The 26,381-nt window shown below is 34.8% G+C and overlaps 3 protein-coding genes, 1 non-coding gene and 1 pseudogene across 5 annotated transcripts; all 5 read left to right on the top strand.

Annotated features, from left to right (window-relative positions):
* The first annotated feature begins 1,359 nt into the window (after positions 1–1,359).
* Positions 1,360–3,838, top strand: ACHT4 (atypical CYS HIS rich thioredoxin 4). The gene is made up of 4 exons (XM_007030153.3): positions 1,360–1,782; positions 2,278–2,457; positions 2,575–2,739; positions 3,215–3,838. The coding sequence occupies exons 1-4, from the start codon at positions 1,534–1,536 to the stop codon at positions 3,503–3,505; spliced, it is 885 nt and encodes a 294-aa protein (XP_007030215.1). The 5' UTR covers positions 1,360–1,533; the 3' UTR covers positions 3,506–3,838.
* Positions 3,839–12,269: 8,431 nt separating this feature from the next.
* Positions 12,270–17,329, top strand: LOC18599949 (uncharacterized). The gene is made up of 4 exons (XM_007030151.3): positions 12,270–12,600; positions 13,696–14,347; positions 15,981–16,021; positions 16,115–17,329. The coding sequence occupies exons 2-4, from the start codon at positions 14,029–14,031 to the stop codon at positions 17,108–17,110; spliced, it is 1,356 nt and encodes a 451-aa protein (XP_007030213.2). The 5' UTR covers positions 12,270–12,600; positions 13,696–14,028; the 3' UTR covers positions 17,111–17,329.
* A 3,273-nt stretch (positions 17,330–20,602) lies between these two features.
* LOC18599948 (expansin-A15-like) lies at positions 20,603–22,858 on the top strand. The gene is made up of 4 exons (XM_018121483.2): positions 20,603–20,729; positions 20,852–20,981; positions 21,067–21,379; positions 21,591–22,858. Exons 2-4 carry the CDS (start codon positions 20,855–20,857, stop codon positions 21,892–21,894), a joined length of 744 nt encoding a protein of 247 aa, XP_017976972.1. The 5' UTR covers positions 20,603–20,729; positions 20,852–20,854; the 3' UTR covers positions 21,895–22,858.
* Positions 22,663–22,858, top strand: LOC148762967 (U2 spliceosomal RNA). Its single transcript, XR_016026759.1, has one exon. It is a non-coding gene; the product is annotated as a U2 spliceosomal RNA (small nuclear RNA).
* Positions 22,859–22,942: 84 nt separating this feature from the next.
* LOC18599947 (germin-like protein subfamily 1 member 7) lies at positions 22,943–24,607 on the top strand (annotated as a pseudogene). Its single transcript, XR_016026320.1, has 2 exons — positions 22,943–23,694; positions 23,871–24,607. The product of XR_016026320.1 is annotated as a germin-like protein subfamily 1 member 7 (transcript).
* The last annotated feature ends 1,774 nt before the right edge of the window (positions 24,608–26,381 follow it).

The following is a 26,381-nucleotide window of genomic DNA, read 5'->3' as shown; positions in this document are numbered from 1 at the left end:
AGATAAGAAAAAGAAAAAATTAACATAAGAAGTTAAAATTCTCAAAAGAAAAATAAAAAGCTAAGATATATGAGTGTAGTTTTTAGACAAGGCATAATACTCAAATAAATTTTAAATTATTTAAAAATATTTAATATAGTTATTATTTTTAATTAAATTATTTTATTTTATTTTAAATTAAATTAACTTTTATTATTAATAATTGATTAATTATCATTAATAAAAATATCACTTGTTATTTTTATATTCACATGGCACTAATATGATATTGATGTAAAAAATAAAAAATATCATATAATCATATTATCATGTTAAATTAGTATATTGTGTCATTATTAATTATGATACGTTCAATTGCTACGTCATAATCAATTATGATATTTTAACATACCATATCAACATCATGCGAGATTGAATAATAAATGATATTTTGATTAAGTCAATTATTAATCATAAAGATTTATTTGATTCAAAATAAAAAATAAAAAATAAAAAAATTTATTTGATTTAAAATAAAAATATAAAAACTTGATTGAACGTAATAAAAATATAAAAATTTATTTAAAATTTTGTAAATAATTTAAGAATTTATTTTTTGTATATTATGCCTTTTATATATTTTCATCAAGGAACAAGATACACATGTTATGGTCAACTCATAAGTTTTTTTTTTTTTTTTGAGAAAATCAACTCATAATTGGTCACCTAATCAAAGATTCAAAGTTTGAAATCAAAGTATTAATATCCCTAAAAAACAAAAAGAAACTTAAGTATTAATAAATCTGAAGGATTGACACGATTATAAGCTATTATAAATAAACCTTTTTTCCATATGCTTAAAGTTTCATGTTGGTTACTAAATTAAATAAAAACTCCAACTCATTTAATTTATTATAATAAAAAAATACAACATAAAAAGAAATAGATATTACCAAATTAAGTATGATACCAACTCAAATGTTCTAACATTATAGATTAAATTAGGCAATAAAAATGAAAATTACAGGGTTGAGTTTTGTGAAAAGAAAATAATTTTTTTCCAAGCTGGCCCACGAAAGTAATGAGGTGGCAAACAACTTGCCTTTTATCCAAAGCAATATCCGGAACTTCCTTTTGTTTCTGCAAAATCTTAGGTTTGAAGCCACGTGTCAATTCTTTCACCCGTCACGAGCATCTACATATCGCCATAAAAACCGCCCCACGTTAAAAAAGAAACCGAAGAAAAAACCTTATCCAATACGTTTTCCAATGAAAACTTTCCCATCACAAAACATCATCAACCGTTGGATTCACATCGAGACAAAACAGATCAACGGCTGAAGTCAATCCGTAAGCCTTAAAATAACCAACAAAACGGCAAAGCCGAAGAAAGGTAAAAGAAAACCACTTTTGCTTTTACGGAGAACGCAGAAAGTCTTTTCTCTTTAGTTTTCTGTGTTTTGGTTTTCATTTGGAATAAAGCAAAGGGGTGCAAATTTTCGATCTGGGGTTTGGTTTTTCGTTGTGAGAAAAAAGGGAAAAAATAAAATAGCTATGGCTGAGGTTTTGGGGAAGGGGAATCTGTTTACAACTTGTGACTACCGTCAGAAGAAGAATCAAGGTGGTGGAGTTTCTTTGTTTTCTAAGAGGATTTCTGAGTTTTGTTTAAAGAAGAATAGTTTTCCTTCTTTGAAGGTGAAATCTCAGGCTTTGAGGACTGATTTTAATGGGAAACAAGTGTGCTTTTTGGAGAAGAAAAGTGTGAACAAGAGAGGGTTTGGTCAAGTTCCCATCAAAGCACAGGTTGGTTTTACTTTATTTTTCAGTTCTCTGTTTCTGGATCTTCCTTTTTTTTTTCCCTGTTTTGTAGAAATTTTTGGGTTTCCTTTAATTTTATCTTTAGTGAATATTGTTTCTTAAATTTATTTTATGATTTTTTTTGTTTGTTGAAAATTTTGAATTTCTTGATAATATCATGTTCTAATATTAGCTTTCTAGAGTTAGCTCGTAGCTTAATTTTCACATGCCAAAGATCAAATCTTAAAATAGAAATCACCTTATTTATCTAAAAAATTTTGATTTTTGTTCATAGTTAAATGATAGTAAAAGCAATAGAAATTTTGAAGATCGATTTTTCAGTAAATTTTTGTATCCTTCGTTTTTATTCTTTGCGAAAAGGTTAAGTAATTTGCTTTATGATTAAAACTCCTTTTCCCCCCGTAATTTGATATGTTGCAAAGACCAATATGGGAATACTAATTGGTTTTTCATTTTTCTGGTCTTTTTTAACGGAATTAGGTGCGGACTGGCCTTATCGGCAGAAGTCAAAAGTGGTGGGAGAAGGGTCTGCAACCAAATATGAAAGAGGTGACATCTGCACAAGACCTGGTAGACGCTCTTATGAATGCTGGGGATAAACTTCTTGTAGTAGATTTCTTCTCCCCTGGTTGTGGTGGCTGCAAGGCTCTTCATCCGAAGGTATAATAATATAAAGTTACAGTTTTATATATGTGCTTTTGCATAGTTGTGCATTTCCAGATTTTTATATTGTTTGTATTTGGATTCATTGTGGATTTTGATGTTGGGGTTTGGCAGATATGTCAATTGGCAGAGATGAATCCGGAAGTGCAGTTTTTTCAGTTGAATTATGAGGAACATAAATCAATGTGCTATAGTCTGAATGTCCACGTGCTGCCTTTCTTCCGGTTCTATAGAGGAGCTCACGGGCGTCTATGCAGCTTTAGCTGCACCAATGCCACGGTTTGTCTTGTATCCTTCCCTTCTGATGCAAATATTTTTAATATATTTGCTAATTAGAATGCAAACAAGCCTATTTTGTCATTTTATGCTAATTTTTTTATGTATGATGCATGCCACTTGAATATTTGGGACTTGACTTCCAGTGGGAAAAATGCACAATTCCCTTTGGATTTGTCAATTAATTTACATATTTCAAGATGTAAGAGCTAGATGGCCATTTATTTCTCCTAGCTGGAGTCACTTTTATGAAAATTGCATGGTGCATGGTAGTTATCAATTGGCTTTTTAATGTTGTTGAGACCAGCTATTTTTGTTGCTTTCAGTTAATTTCTGAGATTGTTGACAGATAAATTGTTGCTCATTTGAACTGGTTTTGTATCTTGACATGGCATGATTAGGCCATGATGTGTGTTGTTTGTCAATTGTTACCATGTTTATCACGATGTATGTTCTAATTACAATGATGATTCCACAGATCAAAAAATTCAAGGATGCATTGGCCAAGCACACACCAGATCGGTGCAGCCTAGGGCCGACAAAAGGGCTTGAGGAGAAGGAGCTTTTGGCATTGGCTGCCAACAAAGATCTTTCCTTCAACTACACACCAAAACCAGTTCAACCTTCACCTGTTCCTGCACAGGAAGAGATTCTGGTATCAAAAGAAGTTCCATCTGATTCCGGGACAAAGCTTCCTTTCCCTCTTCCTACAACATCCTTAAAGCCTAAAGAGAGTGAGGAGAAATCCATGGTTGGTGCTGGGAGATGATTTTAGTTTTTTGCTAGCCATATTCTCCTCGCTATTGTCACTGTACAGTTACTAAAGTCCTATTTCCATGTTCCTCTTTCATGTACTAATATTAATGTTAGAAATGAACAACATAGTAGAGGTTAAGCCATACGGCATCGTGTCTCCCCATGGAGTTGCAGGCTTTCGGATTTATTTTTTTGGATCCTAGCCTGCTTGATTCAAGGGTGTTTGAAGAGCAACTAGCTGTGTATATGTTGAGTTACTATTTTTATGTTTAAAGGAAACCCCCTTCGGTGAATGTATAAATCTTAGTACATATTGTTATAGAAATCGAAAGCCTTTTTATTTTCATTTTCTTTTTTTCCCTTTTTTTGTGTTGGAAACAGAATATGAGTATCTGTACTGGATAATATACTACTATGAAGGATAATTAATTACTGCCCTATCTTCTATTTTATTTTATTTTATTTTTTGAATTTGGATCACACAGCTTGTACAAGGGATATTTCGTTAGATGTGGATGGTGTGTTAATGACAAACAGATATCTCAGATTCCACCAAAAGAAAAAGGAAAAAGATCCCCAGACTCAATCATTCAGAACAAGTGACTGGGATCTGTGATTCAAACAAGCATTTTAACTCCTTTTCTTTCTATTTTCATTTTTGGGTGTTTATGGATAATATCTAAGTTAGTTAATGTGGGCATCCTTGAAAAAGACAACTCAAAATTGGCTGAGGCAATGCATTCTCTCTCCTTTCTCTGCCTTCGACAAATATGGTGCAGAAAACAAAAGTGTCCTCTTCCATGTATCCTCTATCAGAAACTGAAAGGAAATATCTAGTTTTTGATGGTCTAGAAATCATAGAAGCTTCAAGAAATGGTCGGAATTCTGCCTGGGCAGTGGACATCATCAACCACCGTGTTAAAAATTGGAGGGTTGTCTAATTCATGACAAGGCCAGAACAGGCCCCAGCTCATTGGTTTTTCTAATTCCTCAACACTATCAAAATAGTGATAAATATCTCATTACCCCTACTTGTTTAAAATGAAACTTAGATTAGCTCCTTTGCATTGGTCAGAGCTTTTTTCATCAAATGTTACATTCATCTCCGATTTAAGACTGTTCTTGACGGTTTGAACTCATGCGAGGATGATTATGTAACAAGAAACAGAATCTGCACAAACAAGAAAGAGAGAGAAACGAAAGAAAAAAAGTGTGATATGTGGTTGGGTGGACGACAAGAGAACAATTGGATGAATAGGAAAAAGAGCAGCAAGATGCCAAAGACCTTGGTTAAGGAAAAGGTTGGATAAGGCTTGCGTGTGTGTATGGATATGCATCAACGTGGCCTACCTTGCTTTTACAGAAAACAGGAAAAACATTGATTTATTATTATGCGTGAAGGTGTGGGGTTAACTCCAACAATCCAATCCACTTAACACAATTTCAGGATTTTCAAGATCCCAAAGTTCCCTTCATCTCCTCCCAGGTGTTCAACCCGTTTCCATGTTCTTCCATCATTTGACAAGTTTGAAATTAAAGTGATTTTTTCGACCCTCTTCTCTTATGTTCCCATGTGTCCAGGGCATATCCATTCAAGTGTTTGCCTGGATGCATTAGCTTCAAAGTCACCTTGTTTGGGGGCCTACAGGCTTTTTTTTCTTCCTTTCTAATTTGTGAGATCCAGGAATTGAGTGGAAGTTTAGGAGAAGAAGTTGTATTTTGCTTTTGGGGGTTGTGAAAATTTGCAAGATGATTTAGTAAGTAAGACCTTTAACTAGTCTTGGACTTCTTGGATGCCTGAAGCCTGTCTTTCTTCCTGGACAAGAGACCTTGGTTACTGCCAATTGAGTCGACACCACCATGGTCAACCGTGTGACCTTTCTTTTCTCCTTTATTTCACCCAATGACAACACCAAAGTTGTTTTACTGTTTTCGTTGAGTTATTAGATAAACGTTTCTACAATTATTGGACATAATACAATCAATACCCTGTATATATCTGATCAAAAAGAAAACTTATATATATTAACTTGTTAAAAACTCATCAATTACTTAAAAAATATAAAAAGATTCTTATTTTTTTAATTTAAATATTTTTATTTTAAATCAAATAAGTTATTATTACTAGTAATTGATTAATTGATATTAATTAAAATAAAATTTATCATTTTTATATTCACATGACGATGACATGTAATTAATATAAATAATAAAAATATCATATAATTATGTAATTATGTCATATTAATATGTTAATCTTATTATTTTTATTACATATAAGTAAATTATCATGTCATATCAATATTATCTAATATAAAAATAATAAATAAAAAACACAATGATACTTCCCACCAAGCAGTACATAATAAATAGTATTCGACTTACTTAAACTAAGCAATCCAACTTTGACGTCAATCTTGATTAAGATATTATATAGAGAGGTTTTTTTTTAATTATGAAAATAGGTGAAACAGTGCAATGACTGAATTGAGGGCTTGGATTGCTCATCTTACATAAACATACATAGCCTGTTGTCCCTACTACCCAGATCAAAATGTTGGGTTTAACATCTTATTCTAGCCTGGTCCAAGAGAAATCTTTTGTGTGTTTAGAGGCTGAAAGCCTACAACTTGTGGGCTAAAAGACCTCTGAGGCTAGAGTCAGGCTTATACATACAAGAAATCCCTTCCCCAACTGTACGATCCATGGTCCATTTGTTCAGCCCAATTGGGCTTACCACAGATGTGAACAAAATAGGATCAAGTCTTTTTTCTTTGCAATCTTGTCTTCGGCTCAATCCTAGTAGTCAAGTTAATCAAGCTAGATAGACGGATCATGTATAGTGACAGTAAGTTTGATTTGGTGGTAAAAGCCCAAAGTATTGTCTTGTCTCGCAATCACATTGTCAAACATACTTAAAACCTTTGATAAAAAATATGATCATAACAATCGCAATTATATCAGACTAAACATAATTAAAAGAGTCACAATCAATAATAGGGACAGATCATTCAAGTGACCAAACCACATTTTATCATAAAAATTTAGAAAAAAGAATACAATACACTACATAAGCTTGGGCGGCTATGGATGATACAAAGAATAAAATCTCATAATATTCTAATGTTTAACACAGAGAGAAAGTGTAATAATGTTAATTGTAGATATTTAAAATAACTAAAACAATATATGGCTGATGAAAGCATTGGATTTCGAAGAGACCCTTTTGTAACTCAAAGGAAGATCAATTTCCTTGTAATAGGAAATAGTATATGTTTATCACCAAAAGCCTAGCATGAGGAGGAGAAAGAAAAATGTAGCCAAAGACGACTTGCCCACTTCATCTATATCCATTTTTTCAATATAAAAAACAGTACAGCAAAGGCTGGAGGGAGTAGTCGGCAAGTCATCCTTGGCTGCACCATCCTTTCTAGGCCTATATGCTAGGCTGCCGGTGAGTAGTGGAGAGACCATAGTTGAAATAAACCCCAACATCAGAAGAGTGAAGCAAAGGGCATTAATTGATCATAAAAGAAAGAGTTTGGAGTTATTTGAATGGCCAAGAAAAAAAACGAAACAGTACTGAATGAAATGAAGAGGAGGTTGATGAGCTCGGCCTTATATAGAATTGAAAGTGAAAGAGAAGGGGGCAGTGATGATATGGTGATATTTTTGATACAGCAATTTATCTAGTTTCGAGGTGATGAGGACAGCTATTCCAGATCTCATACTTGGTCCCAGTGTAATATGTGATAAGGTTTCCTTCTCTGTCCCATCTCTCTATTGACAGGTAGTGATGGATTATCAGGATAATTCTCATTTTCTATATCTGGTTCACCATTAATCAGGATGCGCTGAGTTTTCAACATGTGATAGGCTAATGGACCATTGATTTTGACTCTGTATATGCATACAACGTATAATACATCGCCATAAACAGCTATTACAATAATTTTCAATTCTTTTTCTATGTATATATACACATATACACGCACGTGAACAAAGAAGAAAAATCCTATGTTTAGCTTAACTAATAAACATCAGTCTGTCAGTAATTGTATTAAAAGAAACAAGTGAGCTGTATAGTAGATAATTAGAAGTGGAAGAGTACGTAGTGGTATTTCGATTGAGGGATACATTAATTTTTGGAAAAGGGGGAATATATAAAATCAAGTGGGAGTCCTGCAAACACGGATGATCTAGGGAAATGAGTGACTCGAGGATCTAGGCTCTGCTTCGCACTCAATACAATAAACATTAGTGCTGCTGTACGAGTACTAGTTTTGAATACCTTTCCCTACCGCCCATTTTACCTTGGTTCGCCAAAAAGAGAGTCCTTCCATTGTCTGCTCTCCTAGACAAAAAGGTAAAGCACATATCTTTTGATTGATCTTGCATTTCTTTTTTCCGTTTTCAGGGCTGAACTCTTGAAGCTTTTACCTAAACTTACGCTCGAAATGTCCGATTGACGGCCATTGCCATAGGAAATTGGCTTTTAACCAAGAATTTCAGAGACATGTCTTAGCATAATGACATTAATTAGGTGAAACTTACCCCATCAATTTTTATCATTTAGTCATTGATCCCTTGAGTAGTGGATCTTACACAACAGAAAGGAGGTGTTGGGCGGCATAAATGTCTAGAATGGGTGAATTATTTTCCACTAAATCCAATGGCAGCAAATACCATTTGCAACAGAAGGCTGAGAAGATCCCATTCATAGGGCTTTCTGCTTGGAAAAAAGTGCCCTCAACATGTTAATAGGTAGAAGACAAAGAAGAAAAGGTCATCATCAGGAGTCAGCATAAGATAATAATTGGTGTTTCCTCCATTCTATGGCATCAGAAATCATTCCACGATTTTTAAAATATAATATAAAAAAAAAGGGTGTCTTCCTTCTGCCCATTTTTGTGGGTCTCGGCTTCTTGGTATGCAGAAACAATAGATCATGTGGCACGCAATGCAATCTATGTCAAGCATACCTCGAGACAAAGATATGGTCAGCTAATCAAGTTTGTGTTCCCCTAATCAGTATTTCTAAACTTCATATCGAATTGGAGACTAAAATCTACCAGTATATTTTGGTACCTCACCTTGGAGAGTAAGGATGCTAAGTTCTACTGTAATAGGAAAACAAACCAGCTAGCCTGGTAGCCTTTACTTGATCTAGCAGTGCTCAACAAACGCGGAAATCTCTTGGCGTTTAGTCCCCTGTATGGGCACCCGGGACTTTGCCCGTCGCCATCAATCCAGTGATTCTGGCAGGAACCTGACAAAAATTTAGATTGATTACCATTTCGGCTGTCAAAAAGTGGTTCATGCCATGGATCTCTCTTGCTACCAAATAATCAACTTTATTCTCTGCTAGATATGTTTACAAGTTTTGAATTTAACCACCGCTGCTGCTATGATTAGTCTGAAAAATTATCCGCCTGAAAATAAGTTGAGTCATCAACGAATTTAAATTGAAATGTAATTGTTCATAAATTGAATCGTGAATTGAGTTATTATGAGTAAAATTATTCATAAATTGAATTGTAAATTAAATTTTTTAAATTCGACAATCGTTTTATAAATTTTTTTTTTATTTTAATTTTCTCCACGGACCAGTTTAAGGAAAAGTGCAGAGACTTGACTTTTGATTCTTTTAAATTAGTCTAGTTTTTGAACCTATAAAGAGTCGTCACATGCAAGAAGAAGGAAAAAAGTAATACAGAAATCTTGGTACTAGTACTAACCACTTTGTCTCAAGCAAAATGAAACAAAGGCATTCATTTATAAGTGACAAACTGGAATAGGGACAACAGGCCCGGGGAATTTCTTAAAAGCCAAAGCCATGAAAGAGCTATATGTTTCTTCACAAGTGGGTTTGGTTAGCAAAGAATCAAAGATGTGGATATTTCTTTGGAACTCGCATTTCCTAAATAAAATGTAGCCTAGAAAAACTCTCATGGTTGTTGGACATCATATCCATGCTAATCTCGACAGCTAATTAATAATGCTAACTATTACATTCCTTGAAAATCAAACCTTGGCCTTATTAATAACTTTTCCCATTATTAAATTAAAGGTTAAGCATGACTCCACAGCTGAAAGAAAGGTCTTTATTCTTTCTTGCTTTACGTCAAGGTAAAAAGACATTGCGATGCCATATATGGGCACAATACAATTCAATGTATTCATATTAATTCATTTTAAATTATTTGGGTTTGACTTAATAATTTTTTTATTTTCAAAAGAAGAGATACAAACTTCTAAAAATTCTAAAAATTATTTTTTATTGTAAAAGGTCATGAAAATTTTCAAACCAATAAAAAAAAATCGAACAATGTCACACAACCTCGAATCTTATAGGGAAAAGTAATAAAGAATTTTGTTTTTAAAAGAGATAACAGTAATTGGTAACTAATTTAATAAATTACTTTGATATAATTAAACAGACAACTATATGCATGTGAATGTCATTTCCAGCTCAAAGCTCAAATCCATATAAGTAAAATAACAAAAAAAAAAAATGTTTGTTTAAGGTTATCTTTTCTTTCTATTTTTCCTTGGAACTTGCAGCTTATTCTCTTTCTCATCTTACCCCAAAATGTATACAGAGTTAACACACACTTTCATAAATCAAGCAAAGCAAAGACAAATGCTGAATGATTAATGGAGTGCTTTAGTATTTTACAAATTTAATCAATCCATACATTTCATGAGCTGCATTAGGGTTTATATTATGCATTCGGATTAGGTTACTTCTTGTGAAGGAGATATTAACATTTTATATAAAAAATAAATACAATTAACAATATTATTATTTTTTGTATTTATTTATATAAAAATTTAATATTGAGATAATAAGTCATTACTTGGCCCAGGCCCCTGATAGAAGAGACCATATCAGGGCCTGGATATGTTGTAAGGGCTTGGTTGACTACAGATTGGCCTTACTTCTGGGCTCGTCTTAGGGTTTAAGCCTTTAACCCAAACCCACCTTTACAGACATACTGATTTCCTAGCTCAGGCCCAAGATTGAAAACAGGCTGGTCCGAGCTTTTCTCCACAAGGACCACAACACATTTTAAGGCCCAATATTAAAAAAAAAAAAAAAACTAGTTAAAACCTAAGTTTCTTTAATTTATTTTGAATCAAATAAATATTTATAATTAATTATTAGTTAATTATTATTATTTAAAATATCATTTTATCATTTTATGTTCACTTGACATTAATGTGGCATTCCCATGAAAAGTGAAAAATACTACATAATCATGTGCTCATATTACATTAGCATGTAATGTCATTATCTATTATAACATGTTAACATATCACGTCAATATCATATATCATAAAAAATTATAAGTGACATTTTAAATAATAATAATTACTCAATCATTACATCTTAAGATTTCTTTGCTTAAAATAAAAATATAAAGAATTAATTAAATACAATAAAAGATTATGGTTCATTTAAATAGGTATTATATCTTTTCTTTTTCAATTTTATATTTTTTGTTCCATTAAGTTCACTAATCGTAAAACTTGTTGGTTATCTTCTTATATGAGAAAATTAGGTATGGATTTTGAATGTAGCTATAGAAATAAGGTGATTAGAGTTATGATAGAGTTAATTTAATTTACTGTACATAAAAAATGGAAATTAATTTTTTTAATGCATGTATCAAAAAAAAAAGAAGAAATTTTGAAGGGAAATGGGTGTAGGTGGAGCTTTACCTAAAATTTCATAATAACTAGTTGATTATCTTAAAGTCTAAAGGTGATTAGTCAATGGTTTTAATCATTTTTAACATATTTTCAAACTTGTCTTATGAATTTTTAGGTGAACCTTGAATAGTTTAATCATGAACATTGTCTTTTTTTTTTCTTTTAATTTAACGCAAAATCCATTATAATAAGGTCGATGCTGATTTTCCACAATTATTCTTTTTGTTCACTCTTGGGACTTTCAAATTTTTAGTGTTTTTCTTTATTTCTTTCTTTCTTTTAATTTAAGAAGCAGAACAAATTTTTAATTTTGTTTTTATGAATTTTAAATAATGATGGAAAAGACTTGATAAAGAAAATAAACCTTTTGTTTGAATTTTCTGTTTCTTTTAAATTGACGTGGTTCATTCACAACCATGTTCACCTCTATTTCTCTAAAGCTCGAAAAATTCTTCAAGAAATAATCATTACACCTTTTTTATGCATTTGAATGTTAATATATTATATCAAACAAGAAAAAAAAAGAAATACCTAAATTTCATAAAAAATAAAAATTATCTGATTTTTTTAAATATAAAAATAATTATTATTACATTTGATAAAATTGAAAGAATACAAAAAAAATTAACATGATCCTTGAGTAAAAATAACACGCACAAATCAAAAAATGATTCAAATGTTTTTTTAAAAAAACTAAAAAGAGACTCAATTTTTGCTTTAAATTCATTTGATTTTGTATTATATGATTTTAACAGTTATAATTACTTGTAAATTATTATTAATATTAATAGTAAACAATCCTCTCTCATTATTTTATTAATTTATATTTGTTGCTTTAAAGAACCCATTTTATTATATCAACTTTTTTTTTTTAGAAAATTTGTATTGGCTTTATAAAGTCTTTCTTTCATTCTTTGGAATAATATTATTTTTCTTTTTTTTTTTTTAAATTGAACTTTCTAATTTCAGATTCTGAAGCGAAGCTATGCCTTTTAGGACAAGAAGGGGAAGCTATCTTGGGAGTGAAATCATAGAAAGGTACAATTATTCATACAAGAATAAATGGAAAAGAAAAAAGAAATGTTACTGCAAATCCATACAAAAATATATTTACGACATGATCGTAATCTAACGACGTTGTTGTGATAAAATGTGATGCCCCCATCACTTTCACTTCACATCAGTCTCTCTTCCTTTATCTTTTTCTTCGTTCACTTTCTCTTTGTCTCATTTCCATTTTCCTTTTCTCTCCAAAACAAAACAAAGAAACGAAACGGAGACACAAACAGTTTATAAAAAGCTCAAAAACAGCTAGGGTTTCTTTTGATTTTCTTCACTTAAAACCTCCCCCCGGATTTCTTCATATCCCAGTTCAAACTTGGACCTTTAAAGGTACCCTCTTTTTTTCTCTTCATTATGCTTCATGTTTTTTTTTTTTTTTTTCTGGGATTATGGCCTTTTTAGCTTGTTTAATGTTATAAAAAGGAGCTTGCTTGATCTTTTGGTTTGTTTTTCCTTTTTATCATTTTTGAGGTTTTAGAATGTTTTTCATTTCTGGGTAGGTGCTATTTTTGGGTGCAAAGTTTGAAATTTTTGGGGACCCTTGATGTTTTTGAAGAAGGGAAGGGGGGGGGGGGGGGGGGGGGGGGGGGGGGGGGGGGGGGGGGGGGGGGGGGGGGTTGTTATCATTTCCTTTTGTGAGGTTTTAGTAGTTGGAAGTAGAGGTTTTTAATTTTTTTCCAATGATTGATCATGAGTTGGATTTGCGTATTATTCTGAACATAATCTTAGGTTTAAAAGTGTTAAAAAACATAATTATACTACCCCATGTTTGTTGACACTGTTCATGTTTTTAGGAGACTTCTTCAGAAATTCTTTCAGGTTTTGTTACTGTCAATGAATACTTGCCTGCTTTGTTTTGTGATTTTTACTGTCTATTATTGCGTTTTGCCGATAATCTTGGCTGTATTCACCACCAACATAAATTTGTTCAAATCTAGGATTATTCAGACAGAGGTGCAGCTAAAAAGACAAAAAAGGTATAAAGGAGGATCAGGATATGCAAAAATTATAAAAATTGGCAAATTGCGGCTGCATTTAGCTTGCATGCCAAAATATAAAGTGTGAAACTTGTAATCAACAGCATTTCTATACACTTCTTGCAGCAATTAGCATTGCATTGTTTTGTCCTACAACTTACTGATTGTCTTTTCTATTGAGTAATAGTGTCTGTGTGTCTAGATGTATGATATTGCTTGGTGAAGTTTTGACGGATTTCCACTTTTAAAATAATGCCTTACTAGTATTTCATTCTCTGCCTATGTTATCCTAAAATACATGATGTTGGCTATTATATTATTGTTTTATCCACTTTATTGTCATTATTTTTGTATTTTATATCTATAGCAATTTAGTTTTATTTTCCTCTGGATAGACCATAATTATTGAGTTCCTCATTACATTGCTCAAATGGATGAATGCAAACAGGAATGGCAGATTTTTGATGAATCCTTGTTGAAGTGGAAGGTTTCTTAAGTGCACGGCTGCCTCCAAAGATGAAAATCTAACATGTCTTCTGTTTTGGTTCAAGTCTCAAGTTGATAATTGTTGGCTTCAATATATTTCTGTGGATTAATTTTGTTGACATTTGACTATGCTTTGTTCCTGATAAGCATGTGGAGTTCCATAATTGTGAAAAATCTTAAAATAGATTACCGGACAACCTTATTGTGCCAATAGAAAATAGCTAATACGGGTGCGCTTTGTTGTGTGGCCGCTGGGCCACATGGAACTAAATCACCGACAAGCAGAAGGGATTCCATGGATCGTGATGAACCACATTGGAGGATAAACTCTAGTTTCTCACCCCCTCCATCGAGGATATTGGACTGTAGGTTACATTCAGATGGTTTGCGACATGGGTCACATTGCGCTGGTTTACATGGTTCATCACTATCCTCAAATAGCAGGGGTAGCAGAAGCAGGGTAGGCAGTGAAGGCTGCATCAACCATCACCATTCTGTTTCTGACGGTGCACTCTCTTATTCTGGCAGCCCACCTGATAATGCTCAGCTACCACAATGGACATCACCCATTCAAAGGTTCAATACAGAGGAGCTCCCTTTCTCTAATGTCGGAGGTAATCTAAAGTTGATATTTCTTCCGTTACCTAACATGACATGCCCTGCTTAAGTTTGATTCTTATTTCACTTGCAGATTTAGTTGTATAATCATATGTCACATGCCACTTTCCGTATTAATTGTTGTCAATTAGTCAATTTAGTTCCAGGTCTTAGGGCATTTTTCTTTTTATCTTTTTGCCCGGTTAATAGTATGCTGAATGTCATGGTACTTTCTCGATGTAAACCAGAAATTGTAATTATAGTTATTACCTTTTCTGAAATGAAGGTCCAATGAAAGAAATACTGATAACATAATTGGTCAAAATTGGAACAAGTGGGTGGCATGATATTGTAAAATTTTTGAAGTCTTTAGAATCTTTATGTCACATTGCAATGAATACTTAACTGTTCATTACTGATTGTTTACTATGATTACCATTCTCTTCTCTGCCTTACCATTCATGATTTATATTTTCATATGTTTGCCATATTGTACAAATTTTAATTTTAAGATTTTCCATAACAGCATGCTGTCTTGTCATTTAAGGAGCCATTCAAGAATGTATAAGCAAAACTGGAAAATGATTTGTTCTCCAAAATAAGAGGATAGATAGAATATTAGGTTCATTTCTCATTGTAACAAATTCATTGGAACTAATGCCTTGTTAGAATTATATACGTATCTAAATAGCAAGAATGCCTAAAAGGTCCTTCAGACTGGCAAATAATTGTCTCTTCAAATATTTTTTACTTCTGTGAATGAAACAATTTCCTCATTCCTGTTGAGGATAATTTTAAAATGTTAATAAAGCTCATTAAACATTTAGAGATCCTTTATTAGTGATTATTTTGGGCATTGAAACTGGTCTGCTGCCTATGATGTAGCCAGTTCTCCTTCATGATGAGTTTCTGTTGCTTCTGAGATTTGTCTGGCAAAAAATTAAAAAAAAAAAAAAGGAAAAAAAGAGATGCAGCTTATGCTGGCAGAATCACCTCAGTTGACCCAATCCTAGCTGGTAGTGTACTTTAATGTGTTTTATTTCCAAGTTTCTGTTTGGCGGTGATGGTGGCTGGGGTTGAGCAGTGAAATGTGGATATCTATTTATTTATTAGTTTGTGGGGATAGGCTGATTCAGCCCTTTAGGATTATTGCATAAATTGAATGATTCGTGCTGTTGTGCTTATTAATTAAAGGCTCTTACACATTGCAAAGAATGGTAGTTTCTCTTACAGCACAATAGTAAAATGCTGATTATAATATGTTGAACATGCTTCTAAAACTTGATACATTTTGTGAATTTGTAAAAGTTATGGATGTTTCCGGAAGCAGCCACTTGTAGTCTGAACATGAAATTGTAATAGCAAAGAAGTTGGAAGTGAGGAATGACATGCTACCTTTTTTCTTAATATACTAAATCAAATTCACTAGTTCTTTTTCTCCCCCTTTTAGAAGGCTATAGCTAATTAGCCAAGCCCCTTTCCCTGGATTTTGTCCAGTCAACCTAAATGAAGTACATATTATATGATTTAGGATGGAGTAATTATATTTCTTAAATCTGATTTAACTATGGACTGCAGTTTCCTTTGTATAGATTTTGTATTATTTGCACTATCATATGTTTGCTTCATTAACCTACTTCTAATTATCAGGACCAATGCCCCAGACCTCTTGGTTCCCTTGCTCCACTGAGGTGACTTGTGTTTCAACTTGTTGGGTTTCATAGCAGTTAAATAAGAAAAGTTTACCATTAAGCATTTTCCCCTTTTTGGTGTTCTTCTTGCAGAGGCGATATGCTGTTAAAGCAACTGCAGCATCTCCTAGCTTTGGATCCCCTTCCTCACTTTCTGAGTCTAGTCACTGGGAATCCACCAGCAAGCAGCCCTTCTCTTTTCCCAACCGCAACTTCTCTGGTCGACGTTCTTACATGTCAAAAGCTGTTTATCCACTAGTGTTTCGCAACCCTGTGTCAGATAATGAAGCCTTTGGTGATGCTGACATTAATAGTGTTGGCAGGTTGACACCTAGTGAGGATCGCTTCTCACCATTTCACTTGCATGAAAACAGTTCTAGTGTTGAGCACAAGTTTCACAAAACCCTTTCTGAACTTCAAAGGTCTGAAGCATCACCAGACCCCAGTGCAAGCTCTAGAAGAGAAGGTTTTAGGTGGAGCAGTGCCAGTAGCTATGATCTGGGGTTAGATGGAGAAAAGTTTGACATGGCGGAGCATGTGGATGTGGAGCGCCTGAGGTCCCCTATTGGTCCTGTGGTAGACCACAAGTGTGGGGTTTGTGGAAAACTTTTGTGGCAGAAGTCCCCCTGGAGTTCACATCGAATAATTAGAGGTGGTGACATGCCAACTGCTGGGGTTCTACCCTGCAGCCATGTGTTCCATGCTGAATGTTTGGAGCAAGTTACCCCAAAGTCCCAGATTCATGATCCTCCCTGCCCATTATGCCTCAAAACCATTGGAGCACTAGAAGAATCTGCATCAGTTTCAGAACCTTTGCAAGTGGCTTTAAGATCTTTGCGGAGGAGCAGGGGTGCGATGATATCTGAAGACCAGGAAGATGATGAAGTCTCAAATCATATCAAGGAAAAAATAAGGAGAAACTGGCCTCGACCGGCCCCACGATGGAATGACAGTGGTTCTTCGATAAAAAATCGTCTTAAGAAGCATTTCACGTTTAAAGGGAAAGTAAGTAAAGATATATTTAGCACCAAGGTATTCCAGAGGATCGGATCATCTTCTTCTTCAAGCAGGGAAACGGTTCGACATTGAGTATCTATTTAGTAGTTCCAGATATGTAATTCACTTGCAAATAGATAGATTTAGTCATTCTGTGAACTCTTTGTTTCCTTTCAATATATTATCTTTTTACTCTTGTTCACTTTTCTCAATATAGTAGAAAGAACATCTTGGATGCCTTATTGCTTACTTAATCAAAATATGGGTGCAAGCAAGCCTATATTGCTTGTATCTAATGTGTTATGAAATCAGCTACCTATTTGATTTACAATGCAGCATACAGGAAGTTTGACGGGGATGGAAACTAATTTTAGGGGCCAGACCTTGAAAATAAGAGGTTTATTTTTTCATGCTTAAATTGGAAATGTTCCATCTTGTGTTTTTACTGCAGATATTGGTGGTGTTTGCTTTGACAGTGCAAAATTTGTATGTTGGGTTAGTAGGCAATGAGACAAGGCCTGCAATGGCTTTCTTACTCTATAATTATATGCTAAATCCAGTGTGGTGGGAGCTTAATAGTGAGTTTGTTTTCTGGGGCCATATTACTCTAAAGCAATAGTTGAATGACAAGCACAAGATATCTGACTTCACTAGACTTAAAACTAGGATACTGTGTCATCACATTGCAGAGAAGCCTTTAATTCATGATCCATTGCTTATTGGAGACGATAAAAGTATAAATCCTAATTATCATGGACTCCACTGGATGTCAATTTCAGTGCATGCCAGTTTTGAAAGGTTGCTGTTTGAATTATGCATTCACATGTTGTTCTCTGCTAAAAAATATTGTGCAGGCGGGCCTCAACTCGAAGTGGCCGATACAACAGAATTGAACAAGCAAATCCCAGTGGACTCTCCATCATATAGATCGGTGGTTTCCACAACAAAAGTTGCTTTCTGGCTTCGTGTGGCTTAGAGTTGCCTTTGGAAGTTTTTAGTCTCTCTGAATCTTGGGAAGCGTTTATTTTGGATAAAATGTGGGGTAAATTGTATGCGCAAAGGTACTCAACTAGGCCCTTTAGGCTTTTCTTTTGACCTTATTCTATTGCTTGAACAAGTTGGCCATGTGATCCCATGTGCAGTTCGGTGTATGAACTTTCAACTAACTTAGGTCTATGCCATGGCCTGCTTTGATATGTTGTTATTCTGTGGGGCTTGATATCTGTTGTGGAGTTTATTTATCCTTTCCTTTGTGGCCTATTCAAACTACCATGATCTGGTTGGTAGTTCTCTGAAATAAGAACAATTTATTCTTCAGTACTCTGGAACTTGAAAAGTGATGACAGAGAAGGATTATTATAAAACTTGTCACTGAGTGTTAGCTGTCCTCAATAGAATCAAAACCCTGAGCATAGAACTTTTTAACTTTTTACTCACAAGGGTGATGGAACATAACATTTTAATTAGGTAGAACTTATCCAAATGGAATCTACCTGATCAAATGTAAAATTTCTGAACAATAAGTGGTCTGTTGTTAACATCAATTAGGTGAAACAGATATAGCCATTTGTCACCTAAGAATCGTTTCTTAATTCTTAATCAATGGTATGTCAGGATTCTATCAAGTAAATTATATTTTCCCCCTGCTCTTGATCAATTCTCAGAGAAAAAAAATATTTCATCAGAACTGGAATTTTCTGTTATAGAAGCTGTGAGTCTAAATTCCCAACCTTATCTAAGTAGAAGACAGTTGGCTAGTTGCTACCGGGAGGACAACTGTAAAATTAAAAACAAAAGGCATCCAACTGTTTCTCTGCTTTAATGAGAGTACTTGCACATATCTTCTATTTCATGAAACAAAAAGTATTCATCAATCATGAACAGCTGCACGAGTGAATTGTTGATTAGCTGATTGCCTCCCTCTAATGTATTCAATGATTAATGCTCCCAGAAATCAAATGAGATTTTTTGCACGATATCTTACCAGTTAACTAAAATGGCCATTGAAATTGTAGGAAAAAAATCTAGCTTAGTTTTGAAATATTGATCACATACACATGCCTGTAACGTCCTGAAAAAGAAGGTTCAATTTTAATATGAGTTCTTTCAAGCTGTAAAGATTATAATAAGCTCCATATTCTTCAAGGGAACTGCTGCATGGAGACTATGAAAAGGGTTGTCAACTGGACACAGCTAAGATGGATAAAGTAAAGAGAATGAAAGTATAATGAGAAAGGAATGTTAGAAAAGATAAACATTCCATTATCTTTACTAGCTGAGATGGGCGGTTTGCCACATGCCCAACACTTTGATTGTGACATTTCATAGCCTATATTCTATTCAGGGTAGGGAGGCTAGCTAGCTTGAGCATGTAGTTTCACATGGATTCTTCCTGCACTGATTTCGAAAAGCTGGATGAGTTTTCCAATAGGAATTTTGTTTCATTGAATCTGCATGTCAGACTTGAAGGGGAATTGAAGATTACTGATAATTGCAAGTCAAGTTAAACATATTTAAACATTAATCCATGATTGACATAACCGTTGAACTTAGACAGCATTAAGAGGCTTGTTCTCTGCATAAGCACTTGGTGATAGAAAATTTGTTTTTGACAGATCCTTAAAATGGACTTCCAAAAGCTATCGTTATTCTCTTGGAGCACGAGAGGATGTGGACGACAATTCTTCAAAGTAATAGAAACCCTTTATCTCTTTCATAGTTCCAAGTTCCAATCAATGCTGATCCAGGCAAAATTGGAAGGAATATTGACTATCTGCATATGATGTCAGTTTAACTTTGCATCCAGAAAGGAGTGTCATGGCTCCTGCATATAGCATAGGCATATATTTCAATCGAATATGCTGATGAAATGAACTCTGATTTTTCTCTTCTTTTCGTCCAACCGTGATTGGTGAATTGCTCTCCAAACAATAGAAAATCAACAGTATGCTGCAAAAATATCAGACCAGTAATGCAAGAAGTACCTTATGTGATAACTCTTTTTGGGCTCCCTTGTAACATCATGATAAAATCTCCTCTTATCAGCATAAAATTAGAGATTAAAAGCAATTTAGTCGGCACGATCATCTTGCATCCTTTTTATCTTTCCAACTTTCATGGGAACCAAATCACTTCTTCGATAAATTTCTTTCAAATAACTTTAATCCTTTGCCACAAGATTCACATCCTGGAAGGATTCTTCAGGATCTTTAATTGTAAGCGAGGAGTGTGCTTAAACCATAGTAAAAGTAAGATTACAAAATGTTTTTGGACATCAACAGATGCAGAGAACCTTTTCCCTTACTTTTTTCTGGTTCAAGTCCTAGAGGAAAGTCAACAAGAACATGGGTCCAATCTGTTAGAGGATTCTTTTTCCGGTTAGTACATTATTCTTCTTTTCCATTCTCTTTTATATGATGTGTGCAAAAGTAACACTGTGACATCATTTCCAGTGTACTTCAAAAGATAAGGGTGCCAATTATTCTTTTGTGTATGGAAAAAAAAAAAGAAGAAGAAAAAGATACCCCTTAAACGTTGGTAGCATCTACCCAACACCTTCCTCTGCTGCCCCTCCCCCTCCCCCTCCATCAGTCTGTCCTCTGTCACACACATTATAAATAGAACTTCACCCCCCAGCTCTTCTTACCTTATTTCTCAATTCTCATTGACTCTGTTCCCCAAGTCAAAGTTTTCAAAGTTAACTCTGGCCTTTGTAAGAACAAGAACATCATTTCTCTTGCATGCTGCATCTTTCCATTCCCAAACTTACATAAGCCTTGCTTTATCAGTTCACCTCAAAAAATGCTGATCTTTGAATGTTGATTGCTTTTGCAGAAAATGGATTTTCTTGGAATTTTTCTTGTGTCTTCTCTTGCCATGTTGAAGACAATTCATGGATACGGAGGTGGATGGTCTAATGCTCATGCTACCTTCTATGGAGGAGGTGATGCTTCTGGTACAATGGGTAAGAACGAAACAATGCAAGAGAACTCATTATTAACTCTCCCTTTCCACGATTCCTCTCTCAGCTACTTTTCCAAATGTTGTAGGAGGCGCATGTGGCTATGGAAATCTTTATAGCCAAGGTTATGGCACAAGCACTGCTGCATTGAGTACTGCTCTATTCAACAAAGGGCTGACTTGTGGGGCATGCTTTGAGATCAAATGTATTAATGACAATAGGTGGTGTCTCCCAGGATCCATCATAGTCACAGCAACAAACTTCTGCCCTCCAAACAATGCTCTCCCAAATAATGCAGGAGGATGGTGTAACCCTCCTTTAAGACACTTTGATCTCTCCCAACCTGTTTTCCAACATATAGCTCAATATAAAGCAGGAATAGTGCCTGTTCAGTACAGAAGGTAAGAAACACAAACCAAACTAGATCTCAGTCTAACATAGCCCTAAAACCTCGAGATAGGATTGCAGTTCAAGTTTGCAAGTCATGTTTAAATTAACGGTTAGTTTAATTTTTGGCATAAGCATAGCTTGAGTCAAAATGGTCATATATTAAATTCAATTCTAAAACAAGATATGTCAAAGACAAGCTAAACAGTATCTTTTCATTTGCAGGGTTGCTTGTAGGAAATCTGGTGCGCTGAGGTTTACCATAAATGGCCATTCATACTTCAACCTTGTTCTGATAACCAATGTTGGAGGGGCTGGAGATGTGGTGTCTGTTTCTATCAAAGGGTCTAGAACCGGTTGGCAAGTGATGTCTCGCAATTGGGGCCAAAACTGGCAAAGCAACTCTTATTTGAACGGTCAAGCCCTCTCTTTTAAGGTCACAACAAGTGATGGCAGCTCTGTCATCTCCAACAATGCGGCTCCTCCCAATTGGTCATTTGGCCAAACCTTCACAGGAGGTCAATTCTAGTTTGTTTCATCTTTCTCAGCCCCAAAACTAACCAAAACCAACCTTAAAAATTTGACTCCTCCCAACAAGTCCAAGCCCCCAGGGCCCATAAAATTATTAACCAAGTAGTAGTTTTCTAGTTAGATGTATCTGATATAAATACTATTTATAGTCCTGTATAATGTTTGTCATACAGGGACAAAATTTGTCACCATGGGGTCCTTTTTATAAATGCCCTGAATGCTGTTATTATGTTTCTTTTTCTGTTTTTTCTTTTACCAAAGTTTTTTGGGGATGAATGTTCTGTTGTGGAATTTGATGGGAGATGTATCAGAAATTTGTGTGAGTTTGGTCTCTATGGTGGAGACCTGTCTAATTATTAGTCTCTGTCGTATGAGGTTAGAGTGTTTCTAGCTTTTCCAGCCAGGATTGATATTTTATGTAATCTCTTTGGAGTGGAATGTTCATTGAAGACGTCATTTGTATTGTCCTATAAGGTTTACCATTAATGATATAGCGTCAATTTTCTTTGTAGTTCAGTTTGCAGTCCATCATTTGCTTTTTAAGTGTTTTCAGATCAGACATGAAAACTCTGAAAGTTTGAAAAGGTTTTGGGGCCATCATTTCTTTCATTCTGCACTTTCCATCCATTGATGGCAGAGATTCGTCCCCGATGACTTCCAAAGGAGAAGTGAAATACACGTTTAGTCTCAATCCCACATTTGCAAGACGTGAAGAGACTGGGCGTGAAGCTGCTGATAAAATAAGCGGGCTTCCTCAGGCTTAAGCATACCTTTCTCGGCCTTTTGGCTAAGATCAAGTGTAGTATCTGTTCTTATCAGTTTAATATCTGATACGTGGGCCATCGGTCCACACGATATTAAATTAATTTTTTAAGGGGGAGAGTCCACCACAGTAGCTTGCTATTGGGGCTCTCGTGCGTCGCCCAAGTGTTGCACTACAGCTCGGGCCTGGCGCGCCCCACCCAATTCCAGTCTGAATATTTCTAGTTCAATATGAAGATCTTCATAAGATATGTCCAAGTAGCAATTACAATATGAAGGTAAGATTATTTTGTGTGAAGGGCACAAGCTCGGAATCTACTATTTCAGTACTTAAATCGAACCATTTACAGTTTCAAATTTCAATTCTAAGTGTTACTGATGTTTCGAACAACTTGGGAGATTAAATATTTTCATCAAGAAAGCACCATATTAAAGCGAGTCAGTTAATTGGATTGAATTGAACTAGAATGGGAGGTATGGAAGTCTCATTAACAGTCCTTTTAAATGCCATGTGTCAATGAAAGAAGCTTCCTATGTTTAACTACAATATTTGTATAGAATTTTAGAAGATGTCGAACATTAACCATTGTCAACTTAATTTCAATTGCAAGTTCAATGCCTGCGGCGCCGGCTTCCCATTGCAACTTCAGAACTGTGCTCAAGTCAATGAAGTGAAGCATAGGAAGAGGGAACTCCACGAGGTATATCCAGAAAATAGCAGGAAAAAGATCACTCTAGACTTGGTAAGTTTTACATCTGCTTCTTGGGAAGAAATTTTAATCAAGAAAGAACAAGATAAGACTAGTTCAACGACTCCAACTATAAATGGGCAAGTTCTTCAATCAACGTTTCTCACCTCTCACCAAGCATTAAAACTGGAAGTTTTTGAGCCAGAAAGCAGCCTTGTTTGCAATGGAAGGTTTTAAAATCCTTTTACCAATTTCCCCGTTCGTTCTGGCTTTCTCAGTTGCCACTGCCTCTGATCCTAGCCCTCTTCAGGACTTTTTTGTAGCCCTCAAGGACGCCCAAAATGGTGGTATGTTCTCCCATTATTTTTGTTTGAAAGTATTGAAATCAATGTCTATAACTCTAAATTAAAGACATTCTGCAAATAACCAGAATTTGTAAACAAACTATACCCTCTGATTAAAATCTCTATCCTTTTGCAATGCATGATGTATATCAACTCGCGTTTCTATCATTTAAATGCAGTGTTTGTTAATGGTAACTTCTGTAAGGATCCAAAGCTCGTCAAAGCTGAAGACTTCTTTTTTTCAGGACTCAACATACCAGGAAACACATCAAACCAACTAGGATCAAAAGTCACTCCAGTCAATGTAGAACAAATACCAGGACTTAGCACTCTTGCTATATCTCTGGCTTGGATTGACTTTGCACATTATGGTGGCTTAAACCCCCCTCACACTGACCCTCGGGCTAGCGAGATCCTAGTAGTCCTAGAAGTCACTCTCTATGTTGGCTTTGTTACATAGAATCGTCTCATCACTAAAGTCCTATACCCTGGAGACGTTTTCGTTTTCCCAGTCGGTCAATTCACTTCCAATTCAACATAGGGAAAACTAATGCAGTTGCCTTTGCTGGTCTCAGCAGCCAGAATCCTGGAGTGATTACGATTGCAAATGCAGTGTTGGGATCAAAATCATCCATTAATCCTGATATTCTATCCAAGGCTTTCCAGCTGGATAAGAATGTGGTGACCTATCTTCAGTCACGTTTCTGGTGGAATAACGATTAGAGGATTGTTTTAACAGACTTGAAGTGTTGTAGTAGTAGCTTATGTCAATTGATGTATGACAGGTTTTCTCTTTATATCAAAACTAGTTCTTCTTGGAAGTGTGATGAAGAGATTCTTTATGTACGTCTTCTTTTGTAAGGTGCTCTGTATGTTGATTTTGAATTTGTTCATAAGATAGCAGTTTGTTTACAAACTTGGACCAATCTCAAAGTATTATTTTGTTTCCTAATGAACAATTTGAATTAAAAAATATGAAAAATTAGTTACTCGTAAGATAAGATATTTGTAGCAATAAAGAAATTGAATTAGAAAGCAGCCACATATATGGGGAACAAGACTTATAAAGTCAAAGCTTGTTTTTCCCTTCACAAGAAAAAGCGTTTCCGCTTTGTTGTTTCCTCTTAACTTGCTTATAATTTCTTTAACAATAAAGTACAGGAAAGATCACGAAATTTGAAATGAATAAAATAATCCAAATACTTATTGAAGATTAGAGGAAGAGAAGTTGATGTCTGACAGATGATATCACTTACTGACACGTCTAAGTTGTGATGGCTAACATGTTCTTTCCTCAAAGGGTCTGTGGAACTCCAACTTCTGCTATTGAGTAGTTTGTACATCAATATGCTACAAGAACATAGTTTTCTACATTCCAATTGTTTTTTGACCGGCAACCATGGTCTTAAAATGAAATTGAGAGGGAGATTTCATGCAGAATACTGTTTGGTCAAGGAGGGCTTTTAAGTTTTTAACCTTTGCTGCGCACAATTTCATGAGAGCCTCCCGTAGTGGCCAACAAAGACAAGAAGGACAGGAGATTGCTAATAAAAGGAGCGGGCTTGCTCCAAACAGATTGAACCGTTCTTGGTCTGTTAGTTAGGGTCAAATGTTGTTTTTATCAATTTAATATCTAATTCTAAATTAATTATTAATTCGTTTAGAAGTGGATTAAATTAATTTAAAAGAGTTGGAGTGAGGAAGTGAATTAAATTAGTCAAGTGGATCAAATTAAATTAATTAATATTTTTAGAGGTGGATTAAATTAAACAAGATGAGGCTTTATAGCCTTTTCGCTTTATCTTCTTCAAATTGCTTTATTTGAGGAAGGTTGGATGAGCTCTCCTCTGATCAGGTTCTTTATCGGATTTTTTTCCTACAGAGTGAAGACCCTGAGATAAGACTCCATGTTCACACACCAAAAGGGGTAGCTTTCTCCAGTAAACTTGGGTGGAGCAGAGGAAATTGAAACCAGAAGTCATAATGGATTAAGAGAAAATGAAGAGAAAGGAATAAAGAAATGTAAAAAGAGTGGTACTTGAAGATATCCGCTCTAATACCATGTTAAGAATTTGAAAATGAAAAGTATTTTGTAAGCTTGAAGGTCTGTTAATGGAGGTCGTAGAGTGAGAGAAAAACAATGAGCTAAGAAATATTAATGAGTTAAGAAATATTTAGGGCAGACCCACGGTCAATTACCCCTTGATATTTATAGTGAATACCAACCAAAGCATAAAACGGTGCCGTGGAGGCCAACGGCTTACAAGAAAAGAGAAGAAAATCAAACAACCAGAAAGATCCCACACAGCTGCTAGGTGTGTGTGTGCAGACCTCAATGAATCAACCAGAAATATAAAGCACCTGGCTAATGAAACAAGGACGAACAAAACATTAAATATTACTGACTATAAAGTCAATAGTCAAGTGCGTGTGAGGCAGGGCCTAACAACACAAAAATAAAAAGAAGCATGTGCAGCTTTTTTGCTAAATTTAATCAAAGAACCTTCGTGTCATTTCATCCAAGATCTACAAAATGGGTTCTTCTTCTCAATACACCTCCGGAAGATCAATTTTGCAGATCCCAAGCTTCACTCTCAGTTCTTCAAACTTCTCCTTGCTCAATGTGTTTGTCAAAATGTTAGATACCTGGTCATGAGTGTTACAGTATCTGATTAAAATATCTTTGTTTC

This window comes from Theobroma cacao, chromosome 5 (assembly GCF_053813885.1).
Source record: "Theobroma cacao isolate CCN51 chromosome 5, ASM5381388v1, whole genome shotgun sequence".
Lineage (NCBI taxonomy): Eukaryota > Viridiplantae > Streptophyta > Magnoliopsida > Malvales > Malvaceae > Theobroma > Theobroma cacao.
Note: the sequence above shows the minus strand (reverse complement) of the source record. Positions and strands in the feature narration are given on the sequence as shown.

Bases quoted from the DNA above. Each gene is read 5' to 3' on its own strand.
- ACHT4 (XM_007030153.3), top strand. From the start codon at position 1,534: ATGGCTGAGGTTTTGGGGAAGGGGAATCTGTTTACAACTTGTGACTAC. The intron at 1,783-2,277 runs GTTGGTTTTACT...TAACGGAATTAG, and splicing joins AAGTTCCCATCAAAGCACAG to GTGCGGACTGGCCTTATCGG. The intron at 2,458-2,574 runs GTATAATAATAT...GGGGTTTGGCAG, and splicing joins GCAAGGCTCTTCATCCGAAG to ATATGTCAATTGGCAGAGAT.
- LOC18599948 (XM_018121483.2), top strand. From the start codon at position 20,855: ATGGATTTTCTTGGAATTTTTCTTGTGTCTTCTCTTGCCATGTTGAAG. The intron at 20,982-21,066 runs GTAAGAACGAAA...CAAATGTTGTAG, and splicing joins TGATGCTTCTGGTACAATGG to GAGGCGCATGTGGCTATGGA. The intron at 21,380-21,590 runs GTAAGAAACACA...TTTCATTTGCAG, and splicing joins GTGCCTGTTCAGTACAGAAG to GGTTGCTTGTAGGAAATCTG.
- LOC18599949 (XM_007030151.3), top strand. From the start codon at position 14,029: ATGGATCGTGATGAACCACATTGGAGGATAAACTCTAGTTTCTCACCC. The intron at 14,348-15,980 runs GTAATCTAAAGT...TCTAATTATCAG, and splicing joins CCCTTTCTCTAATGTCGGAG to GACCAATGCCCCAGACCTCT. The intron at 16,022-16,114 runs GTGACTTGTGTT...TTCTTCTTGCAG, and splicing joins GGTTCCCTTGCTCCACTGAG to AGGCGATATGCTGTTAAAGC.